The sequence below is a fragment of the Molossus molossus genome, unplaced genomic scaffold (genome assembly GCF_014108415.1).
Source record: "Molossus molossus isolate mMolMol1 unplaced genomic scaffold, mMolMol1.p scaffold_m16_p_3, whole genome shotgun sequence".
In the NCBI taxonomy this organism is placed as follows: domain Eukaryota; kingdom Metazoa; phylum Chordata; class Mammalia; order Chiroptera; family Molossidae; genus Molossus; species Molossus molossus.
In genome coordinates this window covers 13,453,056-13,470,334 of record NW_023425366.1, presented here as the reverse complement: position 1 = coordinate 13,470,334, position 17,279 = coordinate 13,453,056, and the positions used below count along the sequence as shown (strand labels likewise).

Here is a 17,279-nt window from a genome sequence, read left to right as displayed (position 1 = left end):
GTCTTCCTGGGACCTCATTAAGGCATCAGTTGCCTCTCCCTTGTGATGTGCCTGGAAACAAGTGCTCCTTGAATGCAGTGCTGAAGACATCGGGTCACAGGGATGCTCCCCCTCAGGGCTGGCAGTGATCTCGTTCAACTAGCCATAGTGTTTCTCAGACCTGCTCAAACATGCTCTCCCTGTGGGACTCCTTGTTCAAAGAAACTATATATGAAAAAAACCAGCTACAAAGCAGATCTCAGCTTTGGCGTCCGTGGACTTGGAGTGTCTTGCACACCACCCTCTTCACTACCCTCCCACGACCATCTCCACTGCCCCCGAAGCACCCTCAGAGGCCTTCGGTCACCTTGAAATTCCTTCGTCTAGTCCAAGTCCATCCTCTTTCAGTGAGGAGGGGAAGGCACGGGGCAGTTCGGTGAGGCAGTCCAGTCACGTGTCTGGTTAGAAGAGTAGCCAGAGCCAAAGCCCAGGTCTTCTCCCGCCATGTCACCTGGTGTCCTCACACCGCAGCTGAACAAGTGTGGCCCTGACCTCGTCCAGCCTCTGAAGTAGCTCCTGAGACCGTGGTGGAGGAGAGGTCACCTGGACCTGCTGAGGGGCTCAGGAAACTTCTCCGTCTTAGGCCAATGAGTCAACAAGCCCATTCTGTGCAGCGCTTGACCAAGCCCTGGACAAGTTATGAAGGCAAAAGTGTGGTCTTTTCCTGCTCTTCGTCATTCCAACGGAGAGAGAAACAAGATTGTAACTTCTAAATCAAACACCCAAATCTGTTTTGCATAATGTAGAGGTTTAGAAGAGCAAAGTCGAAGTGTATGCCCTTTTCACATGGTTTTCCAATTTCAAGAACTAAAATCACCCTTAGAGCACCCATTCTCATTAGAGTATGCTGCACTAAGGGTCCTTGCCCAACTTATCATTTAATTGAGATAAATAAGACTCACTTGAATTCTTCAAAGTCAGACTAAAGCCATTACCAGTTGTGTGGTGACGTGAATGAGAGCCAGAGGGGTTCAGGTCAGGCGGTGATGACTCTATGCTGGCTTGGGCCGGGTAGGAAGAACTTCCCAGGTTGGTATTCTGAGTATCCACCAAGTGCTAACCTCTGTGCTGGGATCTTAAAACGTATCACTTCAGTTTATTCTCAACCACCGTGTGAGGTATTATCCCACTATGAATAGATGAAGAAATAAGTTCAAAGCAGAAACTGCCCATGAACACAAGCTAGAAAATACAAATACCAATTCATATTCACATAGCAGTGAGGAGATCGGTTTGAAGAAAATGGTTCAAAATTGTGAAAGAGAAGACATAACAGGTAAGTAAGCTGTGTCCAGTTAGTTTTAAATACTATCTCATGGCCACTGGCCTAGATCTGGAGGGCAGCAGGGACCCACAAAAGCATTGTAAGCAACTGAATGATTAGTTTACCTACATTTCGCTATAAAGAATTAAAATTCATACAGGAGAAGATTATTGTGGAATTGAAAGAAAGATAAAGGCAAGATTCATTGTGGCCAAAGTACTGTGTCTACTGAAATGTTCACAGTTTGTCCATTTTCAATTCAGTCAGATACCTGTGGACCAAGGCTGGGTTCTGGATGGTTTTCCAATGACATTAAACCAAGCATGGCTTCTGGAGGAAGCACTCACAGGCCGCAGCAGAAACCTTGCGGAACTGGAGAGAGAGAAAGCACAGAAATTCACCTTGGCCGTTGACCCTACAACTGCCAAAGAAGTGCCCCCTCCCCCTGCCACATTTGATTTTGTCCTGTTACTAGATATTTCAAATAATTCCTCACTGGGTCGCATGAATGACATCATGGGTAAGTTGGATACCTCTTTCTTGTTCTTCTATATATTTTTTTTCATGATCTTGTTTACAATTGAAATTTCTTTAGGATACTAGGTATCCTAAAATTTAGTTCTTTTCTGGCACTACCGATCTGTGGTTAGTGCCGCCTCAGTCACCCAAAATTGTCCCCAGTTACAGATGTCAATCTCAGGTAGTGGATCCTGAGCTTACCAACACTTCTGTCTGACTTGACTACAAATGTGAGGGTCCCCAGGACCCCCCCTCCACAGGTTTGATAAATTGTTATAATGGCTCACAGGACTCAGGGAAACACTTTACTTACCATTACTGGTTCATTATAATACATATTATAAAGAAGGCAGATGAACGGCCAGATGAAGAGGTCACTGGGCAAGGTCTAGAATAGTCCCTGTGGAGCTTGGAGTGCACCCTTCTCCTAGCATGTGGGTGCATTCACCAGCCCAGAAGCTCTTGAGGCCCCTTCAGAGTTTTTATGGAGGCTCCATCATGTAGGAGTGGTTGATTAAATCACAGGGCACTGGTAATTAGCCCCTCTTCTGCTCCCTAGAGACCAGGGGGTGGACTGAAAATTCTAGTCCTCTGATCATCTGGTTTGTTACCCTGGCAACTAGATCCCAACATCCAAGAGTCACTTCATTAGCATAAACTCAGGTAAAGTTGAATGGGACTTATTTTAAATAACAAGAAATGCTCCCAACCTACTAAATGGGAAATCATATTCACCAATGATACATCTGATAAGGGATTAATATTCAAAATTTATTTAAAAAAAAAACGCCTCATGCTACTTAATACCAAAACAACAAACAATTCAATTTAAAAAATAGGCAGAGGGCCTAAATAGACACTTCTCCAAAGAGGACATATAGATGGCCAATAGATACAAGAAAAGATGCTCAGTGTCACTAAGTGTCAGAGAAATGTAAATTAGAAACACAACAAGGTATCACCTCACACCTGTCAGGATGACTAGCATCAATAAACCCACAAATGACAAGTGTTGACGAGGATATAGAGAAAAGGGAATCTTGGTGCACTGTTAATGGGAATACAGAGTGGTGCAACCACTATGGAAAACAGTATAGTTTCCTTTAAAGATTAAAAATAGACCTGCCTTACAACCCAGTGATTCCACTTCTGGAGATTTATCCAAAGAAACCAAATAATTCAAAAGAAAAATAAATACACCCCTATGTTCATTGCTGTGTTATTTACAATTGCCAAGATTTGGAAGCAGCCCAAGTGCCCATCGTTAATTTGGAGACGCTCTCCACTGAAACCACAACTCCTCTTTATTGCTGTATTTTACATTTTCTCCAATTTCTAAGGAAAATTTAAATTCTGATTCTAAAACTACACTCTTTCAACATATTATTAAACATTTAAATAATTTTGGACCAAAGGCAGGACCATATCTATCTGACTTGCTTGCATCAATCCAACTGTAACTGGTTTGGCAAATGATCTAATTAAGAACTTTTCATGTCATAGCTGCAGCATTTTCAACTGAAAGCTCTCACGAAGATATCAACCAACGGGTAGCTGCCAGAAGAGAAGATACAGATGGTGACCAGAATTTAAGAGACCAAATACAGCACAGGTCAGTATAAAATTCAGTGTCCTTGCGTCTTGTCCTTTGAACAGACTGACGATAATCAGATCTAGGAAAAGGCTGTATTTCCTAGCATTCAGTCTTTCACAGGTAAAGCAGGACTAAGTGGCTTTGGTGTTGAGTGAAGTGTTTATGTGCTTGCTCTCAGGGCCTTAGCACTGGTCATAATCTGGGGGGAAGGGTTGGATCAGGCAGCGCCTCCCTCTGCGGTTACGGGAACTGCCAAGTTCATGGAATGGAAGCCTAGTTCAGCCCCTATTCAGCAAATGCCAAACAAGATCGTGGAATGTCAAAGAGCTAAGCAGCAGGCTGCAGGTTGTAGTTCTAAAACGACTTCTGTTTTGCTAAAATGAAGTTAAGCTTAAAAAAAGAAACTGTTCTTTTGGTTGTGTGTAATTTGTTCATTGGAAAAGAAAATGTAGACAGTTTTATGAAACCTTGAGGAGTCTAAAAATATACAGTGAGCCAGGGACAAGTAATCTGAGCAGCATTAAGCCTGTTGTCCCTCAGGGAAGACACACAAGTTTCGAGAATCATTGAAAGATCATATTTTTAGTAAAGCAAATAAGTCTGACCACCTACACTTACTCAAAGATCTCTTCAGTTTCCCTAAGAAAAGAGTCGATGAATAGATGGCAGGTGGCCCGGGCTACTGCCACCATCAGGAGAGTGTTCAGTTCTTCCACGAGTAGAGAGGTGATGTTGCCTTCGATGTCCTCTTTTACTCTTCCATGAACCTCAAAAATATGGCTTGATGGCATTAAATAACGTCTTCTTTAAAGTGAATATTCTCCCGTTGCTTCTGGAGTTCTTCAAGTTGGTCTTTCGGATCCAGCTATATTGCAGTTTATATTTCATTGTGAATGTCAGACAAATCATGCTCAATGTTACTCAAATATTTCAATCAGTATGAGATATTTAGATAACATTTTGATTTTGCAGAATTATAGGTTTCTTGGACAACTGGAATTCATTGGAGCAGTGGTTTACAGAACCAGAAAATATTTTGATAAAAATCAGTGCTGAAATAGATAAAGAGTCTTTATGCCAAAAAGTAAAAGAAGTGCTTATTAATGAAATGGTAAAAAAGGAGAACAAAGGTAACTGTATTTCTTCTTATTTTGAGCTTATGTAACAAAAAATGTATGGTTTTAATGAATTTAAGAGGGAATGAAAGTGTAATTGCAAATCCCTCTCTTCTGTTTCGATTACACTGTCTGCCAATGTCTTCTACCTCTGATTTTAGTTTGCTGCTGCAGATGTTTTTAAGTAAAATATTTTTCTCTTTGTTTTAATCTAATCTAATCAAAAGAGTTCATCCAGCTGAAAACATTGTTTTCATATTTTAAAAGATAGCAGAGTTAAGATTAAGGATGTTATAGACAAGAGTAAAGAGTTCAACCTGTTAACCTCAGCCTTGTGAGAAAACACTGAGTGGGTTCTCCTTCTGGGATGGAAACACTAGGCAGTTCTTTTCCTCAATCTTCCTGTGTTGGCATGAATTTACAGATTATTATCTGCTTATTTATATGCCTGCATCTGGGACATATATTACCCAAATCAAACCACCCTGACCTCCTTTGTCCTTTATCTAACCCATAATAACTGCCCATCAAGTTTTTGTTGTATTATTGAAATTGATCATTGAAAGGTCTGTGAAACTCGTCCACTCCAGTTCTGGACTTCATTGTAACTTTTCCCTGGATAAATGATTTCAGAAGTGCTTCCCTTTTATCAAGTGCCCTTAATTATATTGGTAACTGCAGTTTCTTGATATAATAAAAAATCATCAAAGGTAGTATCATAAGAATTGTAAAACCTCAAGCTGTCTCCGGCTACTAGATTTGTGACCTGCCTACCATAACGTGTCAGTTAACCAAAATACCACGCAGGTAACCAGCACAGACACCGTGGGGCCAGGACCTCACACTTAGAAAGACAAGCTCCTACATCCAACTGTCTGCTTTCCTGAAACACCCATGGGAAGCTTTCAGACAAAATAAAAACCAATCCCTATATTATTTAAGTGGTTTAGCATGTTATGTGACAGTGAGAAGTTAGGCTGAGAGGGGAGCCCACCTCCCACAGTAATCCCGGGGTCTTGGCTGGGGGGCAAAACCAAACTCATTCTGAGCTGTAGCCTCAAACATCTGCAGGTGACCTACAGGAGACTCCCAGGGATTTTACGTTCTGGTCACTGATTCTATGCACAGACTGAGCTGCCACGTATTTGAGAACTGCAGTCCAATTCGTTCATTAATTTAACAAATATGTTATCATTAACATACTAAAAATTTACTTAATACTCTGTTACAAAATGAATGGCCATGGTGCTTATATATATTCTGGTGTGGGGGTAAAAATGACCATCATATACTGTTAAGTGGGAAAAGGCAGGTTATATATAAAATAGTCTCACTTTTATTTGTAAAAGGACGTGTATGTATTAAATATACACAGGAAAGAGCCCAGCAGCAGGTACAGTACGACCGTCAGGGAAGGAGAAGGACAAGAGCTGAGCAGGCTACTTCCCTGTCTACTTAAGTGTCTCAATTGTCTGATTTTTTAAAAACAATAACTATGTATTACTTTATAATCAGAAAAAAAAGTTAATTTGCACTTTGAAAGAACATCCACTAGAATGAAGCCTCCTTTTGCCGAATTGCAGACAAGCACCTAAGGGCAAAGGGAGGTGCAGACGAAGAAACGCCCTGCAAGGTTGGGGATCCCCCGCCAAGGGTTCGGTCGGTGAAGCCGTGGCCGTTTCCAGCGTGGCGGGCTGGAAGGTCCAGGAGAGCAGGGACAGTGTGCTAGAGGGTGAACGTGAACCATGAGAGCCAAAGGGCCGTAACAATGGCAGGGACCTGGTAACACAGACCAGCCGGCTCCGGCACTCAAGGCCCTGGACTGCCTGTCCCCTGTGGGAACACTTCCCTCACACACCCACGGGCCTTGCTCCTTGATTCTTTCCCAGGCTGTGCTCAAATGCCCCTTCTCAGCGGGCCTCGCTCCTCAGCCCTCTGTGATCTTCGCCAGCCAGCCCGCAGCCCGCCTGACCCCCGTCCGCTGTTCTGTTGATCTTCTCCTCAGCACCTGTCCCCTGCCAGCCTTGCACGCATCACTGAGTCCTCTCACCACGGGAACGCAAGTGCCACCAGGCGGGGGTTTCTCCCATTTTACCGTGTCTCCCGCAGCCGGAGCTGTGCCTGGTGCGGGCTGCAGAGGCCGTCCTAGCGGGAGTAGGGACAGTAGTGCTGGTGGGCAGCGGTGGCGGAGCTGTGCCTGGTGCCAGCTGCAGAGGCCGTCCTAGTGGGAGTAGCGACAGTAGTGCTGGTGGGCAGCGGTGGCGGAGCTGTGCCTGGTGCCAGCTGCAGAGGCCGTCCTAGCGGGAGTAGGGACAGTAGTGCTGGTGGGCAGCGGTGGCGGAGCTGTGCCTGGTGCCAGCTGCAGAGGCCGTCCTAGCGGGAGTAGGGACAGTAGTGCTGGTAGGCAGTGGTGGCGGAGCTGTGCCTGGTGCCAGCTGCAGAGGCCGTCCTAGCGGGAGTAGGGACAGTAGTGCTGGTGGGCAGCGGTGGCGGAGCTGTGCCTGGTGCGGGCTGCAGAGGCCGTCCTAGCGGGAGTAGTGACAGTAGTGCTGGTAGGCAGTGGTGGCGGAGCTGTGCCTGGTGCCAGCTGCAGAGGCCGTCCTAGCGGGAGTAGGGACAGTAGTGCTGGTGGGCAGCGGTGGCGGAGCTGTGCCTGGTGCGGGCTGCAGAGGCCGTCCTAGCGGGAGTAGGGACAGTAGTGCTGGTGGGCAGCGGTGGCGGAGCTGTGCCTGGTGCGGGCTGCAGAGGCCGTCCTAGCAGGAGTAGCGACAGTAGTGCTGGTGGGCAGTGGTGGCGGAGCTGTGCCTGGTGCCAGCTGCAGAGGCCGTCCTAGCGGGAGTAGTGACAGTAGTGCTGGTGGGCAGTGGTGGCGGAGCTGTGCCTGGTGCGGGCTGCAGAGGCCGTCCTAGCAGGAGTAGCGACAGTAGTGCTGGTGGGCAGTGGTGGCGGAGCTGTGCCTGGTGCCAGCTGCAGAGGCCGTCCTAGCGGGAGTAGGGACAGTAGTGCTGGTGGGCATGGTGGCGGAGCTGTGCCTGGAGCCGGCTGCAGAGGCCGTCCTAGCGGGAGTAGCGACAGTAGTGCTGGTGGGCAGTGGTGGCGGAGCTGTGCCTGGAGCCGGCTGCAGAGGCCGTCCTAGCGGGAGTAGGGACAGTAGTGCTGGTGGGCATGGTGGCGGAGCTGTGCCTGGAGCCGGCTGCAGAGGCCGTCCTAGCGGGAGTAGCGACAGTAGTGCTGGTGGGCAGTGGTGGCGGAGCTGTGCCTGGTGCCAGCTGCAGAGGCCGTCCTAGCGGGAGTAGGGACAGTAGTGCTGGTGGGCATGGTGGCGGAGCTGTGCCTGGAGCCGGCTGCAGAGGCCGTCCTAGCAGGAGTAGCGACAGTAGTGCTGGTGGGCAGTGGTGGCGGAGCTGTGCCTGGAGCCGGCTGCAGAGGCCGTCCTAGCGGGAGTAGGGACAGTAGTGCTGGTGGGCAGTGGTGGCGGAGCTGTGCCTGGAGCCGGCTGCAGAGGCCGTCCTAGCAGGAGTAGCGACAGTAGTGCTGGTGGGCAGTGGTGGCGGAGCTGTGCCTGGTGCCACCTGCAGAGGCCGTCCTAGCGGGAGTAGGGACAGTAGTGCTGGTGGGCATGGTGGCGGAGCTGTGCCTGGAGCCGGCTGCAGAGGCTGTCCTAGCGGGAGTAGCGACAGTAGTGCTGGTGGGCAGTGGTGGCGCTACCTTACTGTGACGGCCCTTCCTCTCTGTCAAGGCACCGTTCTGGTTCGGCAAGGAGTCGTTACATAAATGAAGGAATTGCTAAAACTTAATTGAGTACCGTGTGCTGTTCCAGGTGCTTTATATCTCTTTCTTCATAGACACTGGTGCTGCGCACCGTTCCCCTTCCAGGCCCGCCCCACCCCCACCTCTGCTAGCCCATTGCTCTTCGCCTTCTCGGGACACCTTTTGTACCTTGTTTGTCCATTGGGAACTTAAACTAATTCTTTTTCTCCTATTCCACTACACTGCTACTTTTAGATTGTTGCTTTTACATTGGGCACCCCTCAACAAGCCCCCCCCCCACACACACACACAGTCCTCATCTCCATCCTCACCACCAATACCATCAGACGCAAGGGAGAGCCTAAAACATGAACGTAGCCTTAAGTCGGTGAGGGCAATTTATATTAATTTAGGTGATTTATCGTAGTTCAAGTGAAATACTAGGTGTCTGGCGTCCCTAATAAAAGTCCGTTCTTGTCGTCCTTTTGAAGTCAAAAAGAAATTAGAAGAAAACGAAGCTGAGAAAAAAGAAGAAGTTTCTCTGGCTGAGTCTCCACCTCTGCCACCTCCCGCCCCTCCTCCTGAACCAGAAAAAGAGAAGGAAACCCATCCTCTGCAGCACTCAGTAACTCCTCCTGCGAAAGGAAAACCACCATCAGGTGACTGACAGCATAATTTATGGGCCTGTCTACCAGTTTCTCATTTCCACCTGGGAAAGAATGACAAGTCATAGCACCCGTCCATTCGTCTAGATTCAGACTCTGCGCAACCCTAACCCTAGGCGCCCGAGCTCTACGCTCAGGTGGGGGTGGAAGAGCCCTTGGTAGCTAAGAGCAGGGCTGTCTCCGAGCTCAGGTGCTTCACTGCGTGGGGTGGACGGGAAGCCCTCACACCCAGGTGCACTGACTAGACTAAGTCCGCAGGTGAGAAAGGACGAGGCCCAGAGAATAGCCAGAAGGTACTTAGAGCAGAGCGAGTACAGATGTGTGTGCTGAACTGTAGGCTTCTATGTAGAGAACATCTCATTACAGTGAGAATCAGCATAAACAGCTGTCCACAGAATAGGAGAACAAATCAACAGCACTCATTAGAGACTAGAATTTGTATGTAACTCAATCTTCAGTGCAATGTGATTGTAAGAGGATAGAAACAAGTACCTGACACCTCAGTAAACGTAGGTATTTATAACATATAATATAGATGGATAAAGAGCGTGTGTAGAGAATACTTTGTACCTTAAGGTTTTTCTAGATTCTTAACCACTAAGGACCGTTACATTACGTGGTAGACAATGTAACTGATGACAAAAGTCAAGTGCCTAATTGTTGAGATGCTTGATCTTGTAGGATGCCGTTACCAATGTGGGGCTGTGTATAAGGGTGAATGTGGCTGCAGCCTCTGGTTTCAGCGGTGTGACAGCCGGTGGGACAGGGTACCTGAGTCTACCTGGGCGCATTCCTGTTAGTGTATCGTGATTGTGTTTCCAAACCCTATCGTCTTCATGCTTCATGAAGATTTGAGATGAGTCTGAATATTTTTAAATTAAATTTATTCGTATTAAACAAATAAATGTGAAGACTTTAGTAACATGTTATGATCTATTAAAGACCATCGTATTCCAACAAAACGGGGCTTATCTAAAGACAAAATACACAAACTCTAAAAAAGGTTTCTATCTTGTGAACAGTAAAACACAAAGTCATGACAAATACACACCCCTTCTTACTACCTCACCAGGAAATTTAAAAAACATTTCAGAGATTGGAGGGGAAAATGGAAATCTTTAAAAAGCCTTGTAGAACTCGGAGGTTAGTCTCTGCAGCACCTCGAGTGAGCCTGTGGTTACACAAGCCAGTCCGCCTCCAACCTGTGGTGGCCCCCACGCCCCAGGCAGGAGGACCTGCCTGAGCCAGGCCCTCAGCCAGGCTCTGGTGTTTCTGGTTAGGACACAATTCGGTCTTTAAGTTTGTGAGGTTTTCTTGCGAATTTAAGATTGTATTCTTGAGTACTGTGTGCCGAAGGAATAATAAAGCTATTGTTGTTTCAAAGAATGGTTGTATCTGTCTCTTTTTTCCACGGAGGACAGGGCCAGGGCCCGATCTATTAAAATGTCCCGAAGGCTTCGTCTCCAGAGGCCTAATTGGAAGGCGATCGCTGTGCTTCGGGGCATCAATGGGGCAATAGAACCGGCCTCGCTGCCCTCGTTCAGGGAAGCTGGGTTAAGCAATTTTAAGAGGGAAATTTCCAGCAGGTTTGTTTATTTTTTTTCCAAAAGGGAACATTTCAGATCTGAAAACCTGAGGCCTCAGAACATGCCCAACTCAAACACCCAGTTGCAATCACCTTTTGAAGTTGAGATGAAAAGAAGAGATGAATTATTTACTAAAAAAAAAAAATCAGGGTGGACATGGGGTAAGATGGAGGCATAACACACTGAGTAGTAAGTTATTTTTGTCCAAATATTCTACATTGGATATGGTTCTGCATTTTATATCTGCTTCAAATGCACTTGGGATTAAATTTTTAAAAACATCAGTTATGATCTATTAAAGAGTTTATTATCAAATATCCTACCAAATGTCAGAATTTCATTTAAAACTAAAATCCTCAACATGATAAAATTAATAGCACTACCCATGCTGCTACTTAAGAATATTTTTTGAGATTCAGAATATATTTTAGAAATGATTTATTTAAAAAAAAAAAAAAAGTGGAGAGAGTACCTGCTGCTCTCAGCAGAAATTAGACTTGCCCACAACACTGTGTAAGCTCAGTATCCTAGGTGTCTCTAGTTTTACCTTCTTTTCTCTGTTGCTTTGAGCTTGTTTAGAGCTTGTTAAATAGTTGGTTACCCAGAGTGTTGTTATTAAAGGAACTAGAAGCTTATGTAGATGATGATGATGATTATTATTAAGCTTATTTCTTTATAAGGCAATGAATTCAAACATTAGGCTATTTATGTATCTACTTACTTATTTATGAGTTTGGAGGTGAACTATGTGGATGTTTAAAGTCCTTTTATAGAAGTTAACAAAGTTTTGAGGTTACTCCTCTGTCTTGCACTGGTCCTATTCCTGTGGACTCTTGGTTGTTGGGTCTGAGATGTTTGGATGTAAGAGATGCGCCATGCGCTTACACATTCTTGTGACTGTCACTTCTAAATACAAAGAATAGGTTCAGATGGGGTCTCTCTGTCAAAGGCATTTAAATTGTCCCATAGATTCATCTTTCTACTGAAGGGATAAAAAAACTGTAGTTCAGGAGAAAGGGAGAAGAATGACTGAATTTGTTTAGTGAACAACGCAGGATGTAGTGAATTTTTTTAAGGAACCGTTTTATTATTCGGGACATCTTATTGACCTCTAGATCATCAGTTCCCTCCAATATATATTTGAACTAGATTCCAGGGTATCCAGTCTACCCTTCACATTGCAAGTTACAGTCAGTGCAAAATGGAACTATAGAAGTCACAAGACAACCAAGTGTGTGGTCAGGGGAAGTTCAAGGATGTGCCATATCAATACACGTGGTTATTTAACTCTTTGTCAGGGTGTCTGGCATCATTCTATTACCAACCTAGTTGTCATTTGTATAAAGATCAAAGTTGAAATAAATCCAAGAGGGCCATATTCTTCAGATGGATTGTGACTGACTTTTAAAACTCTGCAGCTCTGTTGCATTGAAGAATTTACAATCAAATCCACTACAAAATGTTGGTATTAAACTAGGAATGAACTTGTGTGTGACCAAATAGAATAGTGCTAGTAAAGCTGTCATTCAAGAAGTTTTGATCCATCGTCTGTCTTTGGATACATTTTAATACACAGTAAAGGCCTGAGCCATTTTATGGGCTCCACAAATGTAACTGTTTATCTGTAAGAAATAACATTTGATTGCTTACAAACCATGTAGCTCAGACTATTGAAGGAAACCATCTATGATCTGTACGTGTTGAATTTTGTTTAGAGCCCACACATGGTGTGAAAGAATCTCATCAGGAAGGAAAAGGGAAGAAAGGTGAAACTTCACTCAAAAGAAAAACTACAACAGATAAAGGTAGATATTAAATTTAATTCTGCATTTTCTGTCTTAGTGGAAAACTAGATTTGTATAGTAGTACATACTGAATACTTTTCTCAGGCATTTGTAAACCATAAGCCCCTGCCAAAGAATATAACCTCAGTGTTTCTGTAACCTGGCTTTAGCAAAGGTCCTGCTGAGAAAAATGATACTTGTAAGGCATCATTTAGAGAATATCTAGTGTACAGAATATCCATTCATCACGGACATTATAGGTGTTATCCTTGAGCTAAGATATGACATCAGAAAGGTATATACTGAACCGTATTTTTTGGGTCCCCATGGAATTGTTATTCCTGGTAAGCACTTTGGTATAAAATCCTCAACTACCTTCATGACGTAACACAGCAGTGGGGGTGAACCTTTCATTAGACCAATAATCTGGAATTATATCTTCTGAAGGGGTAGCATGTCCACCACATCATTCAACGGCCCCTATCTGAAACCCTAGGTGAGAAAATTCATTTAGAATCAAGGGATAGGAACATCTTTCTTCCTCTAAGTGGTTAGATAATTAATTAAATGATAGCATTTCCTCTTTTCTATTTTTCTGTCTAAAAATTTAGAACCAAATTAGTGGCTCAGATTTAGTATCTGGGCAAGGATGGATCTCAGGCTCTGCCTTCTAATTCCTCTCCTGGTTTTGACGTTCTCCTTTAAGTTGTATTTTTCCTGACCTTAATTTTGCTTATGCTTTTTTCTATTTTATTTTAACTAGTTCTGTGAAATAAGGGGGATACATTTTTAAAGTTCCTGACAGTTGGCAGAAGAAAACCCCAGCCTCTAAAAGCATATTGGTTAGATGTATGTTGAAGTGGCTGTAGTGACCAATTAACTAGAACTTGAAAGGCAGTATCATTTTCTAGGGTGCATTCAAATGGTCTGTCATGAAGGGTGCACCTTTGTTTAACATTCATTACAAACTGCCACTGTAGTTGCCTCCCAAGAGTGTGCAACATTTTTAAACTGATAAGAACAGATACAGTACTTAATCTTAGCCAAAAGGCCAAGAAGTGATAACTGTGCAACATTTTTAGCACAAAATGATGTGCTAAAAACCTATCTATTTTTGACATTTAAAGATGCATAATTATCAGACTGACAATGCCCAGAAGTGGGGGTGGTGGGGTAGAGATAAACCACAGAACTCATATGCATGTGTGCATGGACAATGGACATGGACAACAAAGCTGGGGACAGGGCAGGGAGGGAGGGGGAGGGGGGAATCAGTGAGGGGAAAAGGAGAAACATCTGTAACAAAAATAAATTAATTAATTTTAAAAATAAATAAAGATGCATAATTATGAATCTCAAAGAGAATCCCACCCTTCTCTGATTAAATGATGTGAGGGGTTTCAATACCTAGAGCCATTTGGTGAGTTAGCACCGAGATAAAAATTTTAGCTGAGATGTGAAGAGCTATCATTTATGCTCACCTCTCACCTGCTTATACTAATGGGAAAATAATTTTCACATTTACATCATTCATCCCTTGCTTTCTTATTGTGATCAACACAATCAAATGAAAGATTATCACAGAATCATCAAAAGTGGCAGTTCATTATACCTATGTGTATTAGGTACCAAATCATCAAGGCAGACATAACAGTGCATCAGTGTATTAGGTATCAAATCATCAAGGCAGACATAACAGTGCATCAGTGTATTAGGTACCAAATCATCAAGGCAGACATAACAGTGCATCAGTGGTTCTCAACCTCCCTAATGCCACGACCCTTTAACACAGTCCATCATGTTGTATGTGGGCGTATCTGCATGTAGGCGGACCTGCCTGGAGACGGATAGAGGAGCCGTGTCTCGGTTCCTAAGACCATCGGAAATAAGTGTTTTCCAATGGTCTTAGGTGACCCCTGTGAAAGGGTCATTTGACCCCCAAAGGGGTCACAACCCACAGGTTGAGAACTGCTGCCTAAGATCATCCCTAGTTAAAAGCATACAGACTACACAAACAATGACCAAATATAAGTTCAGCCAATAAAATACATACACTAGAGTAATATAGTCAGCTCAATTTAAGTAACTCCAAGGACTTACAAAATTGTTTGCTCTTATTTTACTAAATTCTACTGTGTTGAATAATATCTGAAATAGGTGAAGAGGAAAAAGAAACTTATTTCATCTCACACTTATCATTGCAAAGTTCTTCTTCTTAGGAATTTTTCTTAACAAAATGTATCTTAAAGTGGGCACAACATTATCACTTTTATTTCACCAGAGAGTCAAGTCAAAGGATGAAAGATCATCAACAGGAAAAAACTAATTAGCATTTTGCTTATGTACTGAACAAAGATTTTCTTAAATGTTTCTAAATTTAAAAAGTAGAAGTCACCTAAACTGCCCACAAGATACAATTTCCTTTCTACGTGTAATCCATATATTTAACTAGTATAAAAATAGAATATACATCTACTTTCTAATCAGCATTATTATTCATAACTCATTACCCAAATATGTATTTGGGAAAGAATGTGCTTCCAATTCTACTCATCTATACACTGCATCTAAAATCTCAGTCGTTAATCTGAAGATAAGTAGAATTTAAACAGAATGAATGTCTAAACTCTAACAGCTTGATCCTTTCAGAAAATATTGGTTCTTCCTGAATCCAGGTCCTTCGCTCACTCGGTCTTTTAGCCAGTTAGGGTGCCACTTAACTGGTCTGGGTGCTGAACGGAAAGTTAGGGCTCTGTCTCCTTCTTCCTCTTCCTTCTTCCCTTTCTCCTTCCTCTCTCTTTCCCTGCTCTCCCTGGTCTGCCCTGTGTCCCTTTTCCTTCTGTCTCTTTAATGCCCCCGTTCAGCCCGGCTGAACTGCAGTTACCCTCGTGCGTGCTCCCTGACTTAGCAAGAAATACAGTTTTCCACTCAGAAAGCCAGTGTTGTGCCTATGCATGCAACATGGGAATATTCGGGAGCTGTAATACACCTTCTCTTCCCACACGCCCCTCACCGGCTCCGCTGACTCCTACAGTACCCTCCTTCCCCTCCGCCCCTTCCCGGGCCTCACGGGCGCTAGGCACCACACTATGGAGCGGCCTCTCTCTCACTCAGCGTGAAGAGTTTCCTTTGCCAGTTCTTGCAATAGCAAATAAAATGCACTTTTCTCTAGACTCTCAACTTTGCAATAACCATATGTTCATTGTGGGAGCAAGGATGGAGATGAAAATAAAACATCAAGTTGCTTTTCATAGCCAAATGAATGAGAGAGGTTATATTGCTTACAAAAACAAACAAAACAGAACAAAACAAAAAAATGATCGTATTATTGGTTCATTTCTGGGCTGTAGAGAATGAGGGTTTTGGTTTCTGATCAGGTGATGCTGCCCAGAGTTGCTTATAAAGTAACTAATGAATTGCCTGACACCCATGGCAATCATAGATTTACTCACCCACCAGAATCTGGCCCATTCATCTGCTCGTAGTGGAATGATTTAACATGCATGTTTAAGGTTCTCCTAAAGGAAAACACGCAGGAGGAAAAGGGACAGGAAAGAAGTCACCTGCTGAGTCCACAGTCATGTCACCTACCACAGTCCTGCCACCACCTAAGCCGGGATCAGAAGAATGGGTCTACGTGAATGAACCAATTCCTGAGGTACGGCCGTTTAGATTCAAGAGAGTAGAGTCTTTTCTTGTCTTATTTGTAGTAAGATTTACACCATTATTCACAGCATTCAGAGGCCGCTCAGAGCCTGAGATAGACAGATACATTCATCAGAAAGCCGAGAGGATTTTTCGAGACTACTCATCGGACCACGTGGCATCCATTCTCCACGCCCTCAAGGTTCTGAGTCATGCTCAGGACTGCTGGGGGTGCTCAAAGCAGGGGAGCACACGGGTCTGTGAGGACCAATTTTCTCACCAGGGACAAGCCGAGATGCAGTTTCCTGGAAAAATGACTTCTCCAGAACACATAGCCAGCAAATTACAGCCCTTTCTCCATGTACTCATGCCCACATCATAGTGCTTTCAAATGAAGTTTAACCTCTCTAACTTTTAGAAATAGAAGACATGTTTTGAAGCTAAGTACACTAATGAAAGAACAGCTAGTTATCTGGGTTCTCTGGTTAAGGTGAGAAGATGCCCCAGGTCACCCCTGGAAGGTCCATTCTGTTCTTTGTTCTCTGAATAGCCCAGTTGCCACCTTGACACACCTGCTTGCCTTAATAGATAGATCATCTTAGGAAAATCACAGAGAATGGTCTTTCCTTTAGCTGACCATTCGTGCCAGGCATTTTGAGACTCGATCATGAATTGCAGCAATTATGATGTTGCTGTTATTATTGAGGTTTCCTAGAGAAATGTCTTATCTCTCCAATTACATCATAAACTCTTCAATTAATTCATTCACATTGAGGGGAAAATTACAACAAAAAACATCTAAAGATGAGTCCGGCTGGTGTGGCTCAGTGGTTGAGCGTTGACCCATGCACCAAGAGGTCACTGGTGTGATTCCTGGTCTGGACACATGCCCAGGTTGTGGGCCCGATCCCCAGAGAGGGGCATGCAGGAGGCAGCCAATCAGTGTTCTCTTTCATCGATGTTGCTATTTCTCTTCCCCTCTCCCTTCCTCTCTCTCTAAAATCATAAAGGAAAAAAATTTGTTTTAATTAAAAACATCAAGATGAGGACATGAAATTATATAATTATGGATGTATATAATTGATATCACTAAGCCAAACAAAGGTATTTTTAAAAATAAATATGTTAAAAACCTATCACAGAAGCAGGATATACAAGTGGTGGTTGGGAGGAGATAAAATTTAAATGACATTATTTAGCAGGGATTGAGAGTAAGGGACAAAAATATTGAAATCCAGTCTTTAACTCCAAGTCTTGAAGCCCTGGAGAAATAAAATCATAGAGGACAAGAGGGAAAAGGAGGACAGGAGTAGAAAAA

At 43.9% G+C, this 17,279-nt stretch overlaps 1 protein-coding gene and 1 pseudogene across 1 annotated transcript in view; one reads left to right on the top strand and one right to left on the bottom strand.

The window, feature by feature from the left end:
* The window catches only part of SPEF2 (sperm flagellar 2), a 158,002-nt gene that overhangs the window by 73,929 nt on the left and 66,794 nt on the right, over positions 1-17,279 (top strand). Inside the window, exons 16-21 of the mRNA XM_036280192.1 lie at positions 1,567-1,823; positions 3,326-3,434; positions 4,389-4,546; positions 8,773-8,940; positions 12,248-12,337; positions 15,829-15,974. Coding sequence (XP_036136085.1) covers positions 1,567-1,823; positions 3,326-3,434; positions 4,389-4,546; positions 8,773-8,940; positions 12,248-12,337; positions 15,829-15,974 — 928 coding nt within the window. The remainder of the gene's footprint in view (positions 1-1,566; positions 1,824-3,325; positions 3,435-4,388; positions 4,547-8,772; positions 8,941-12,247; positions 12,338-15,828; positions 15,975-17,279) is intronic.
* Positions 13,251-13,379, bottom strand: LOC118642914 (annotated as a pseudogene).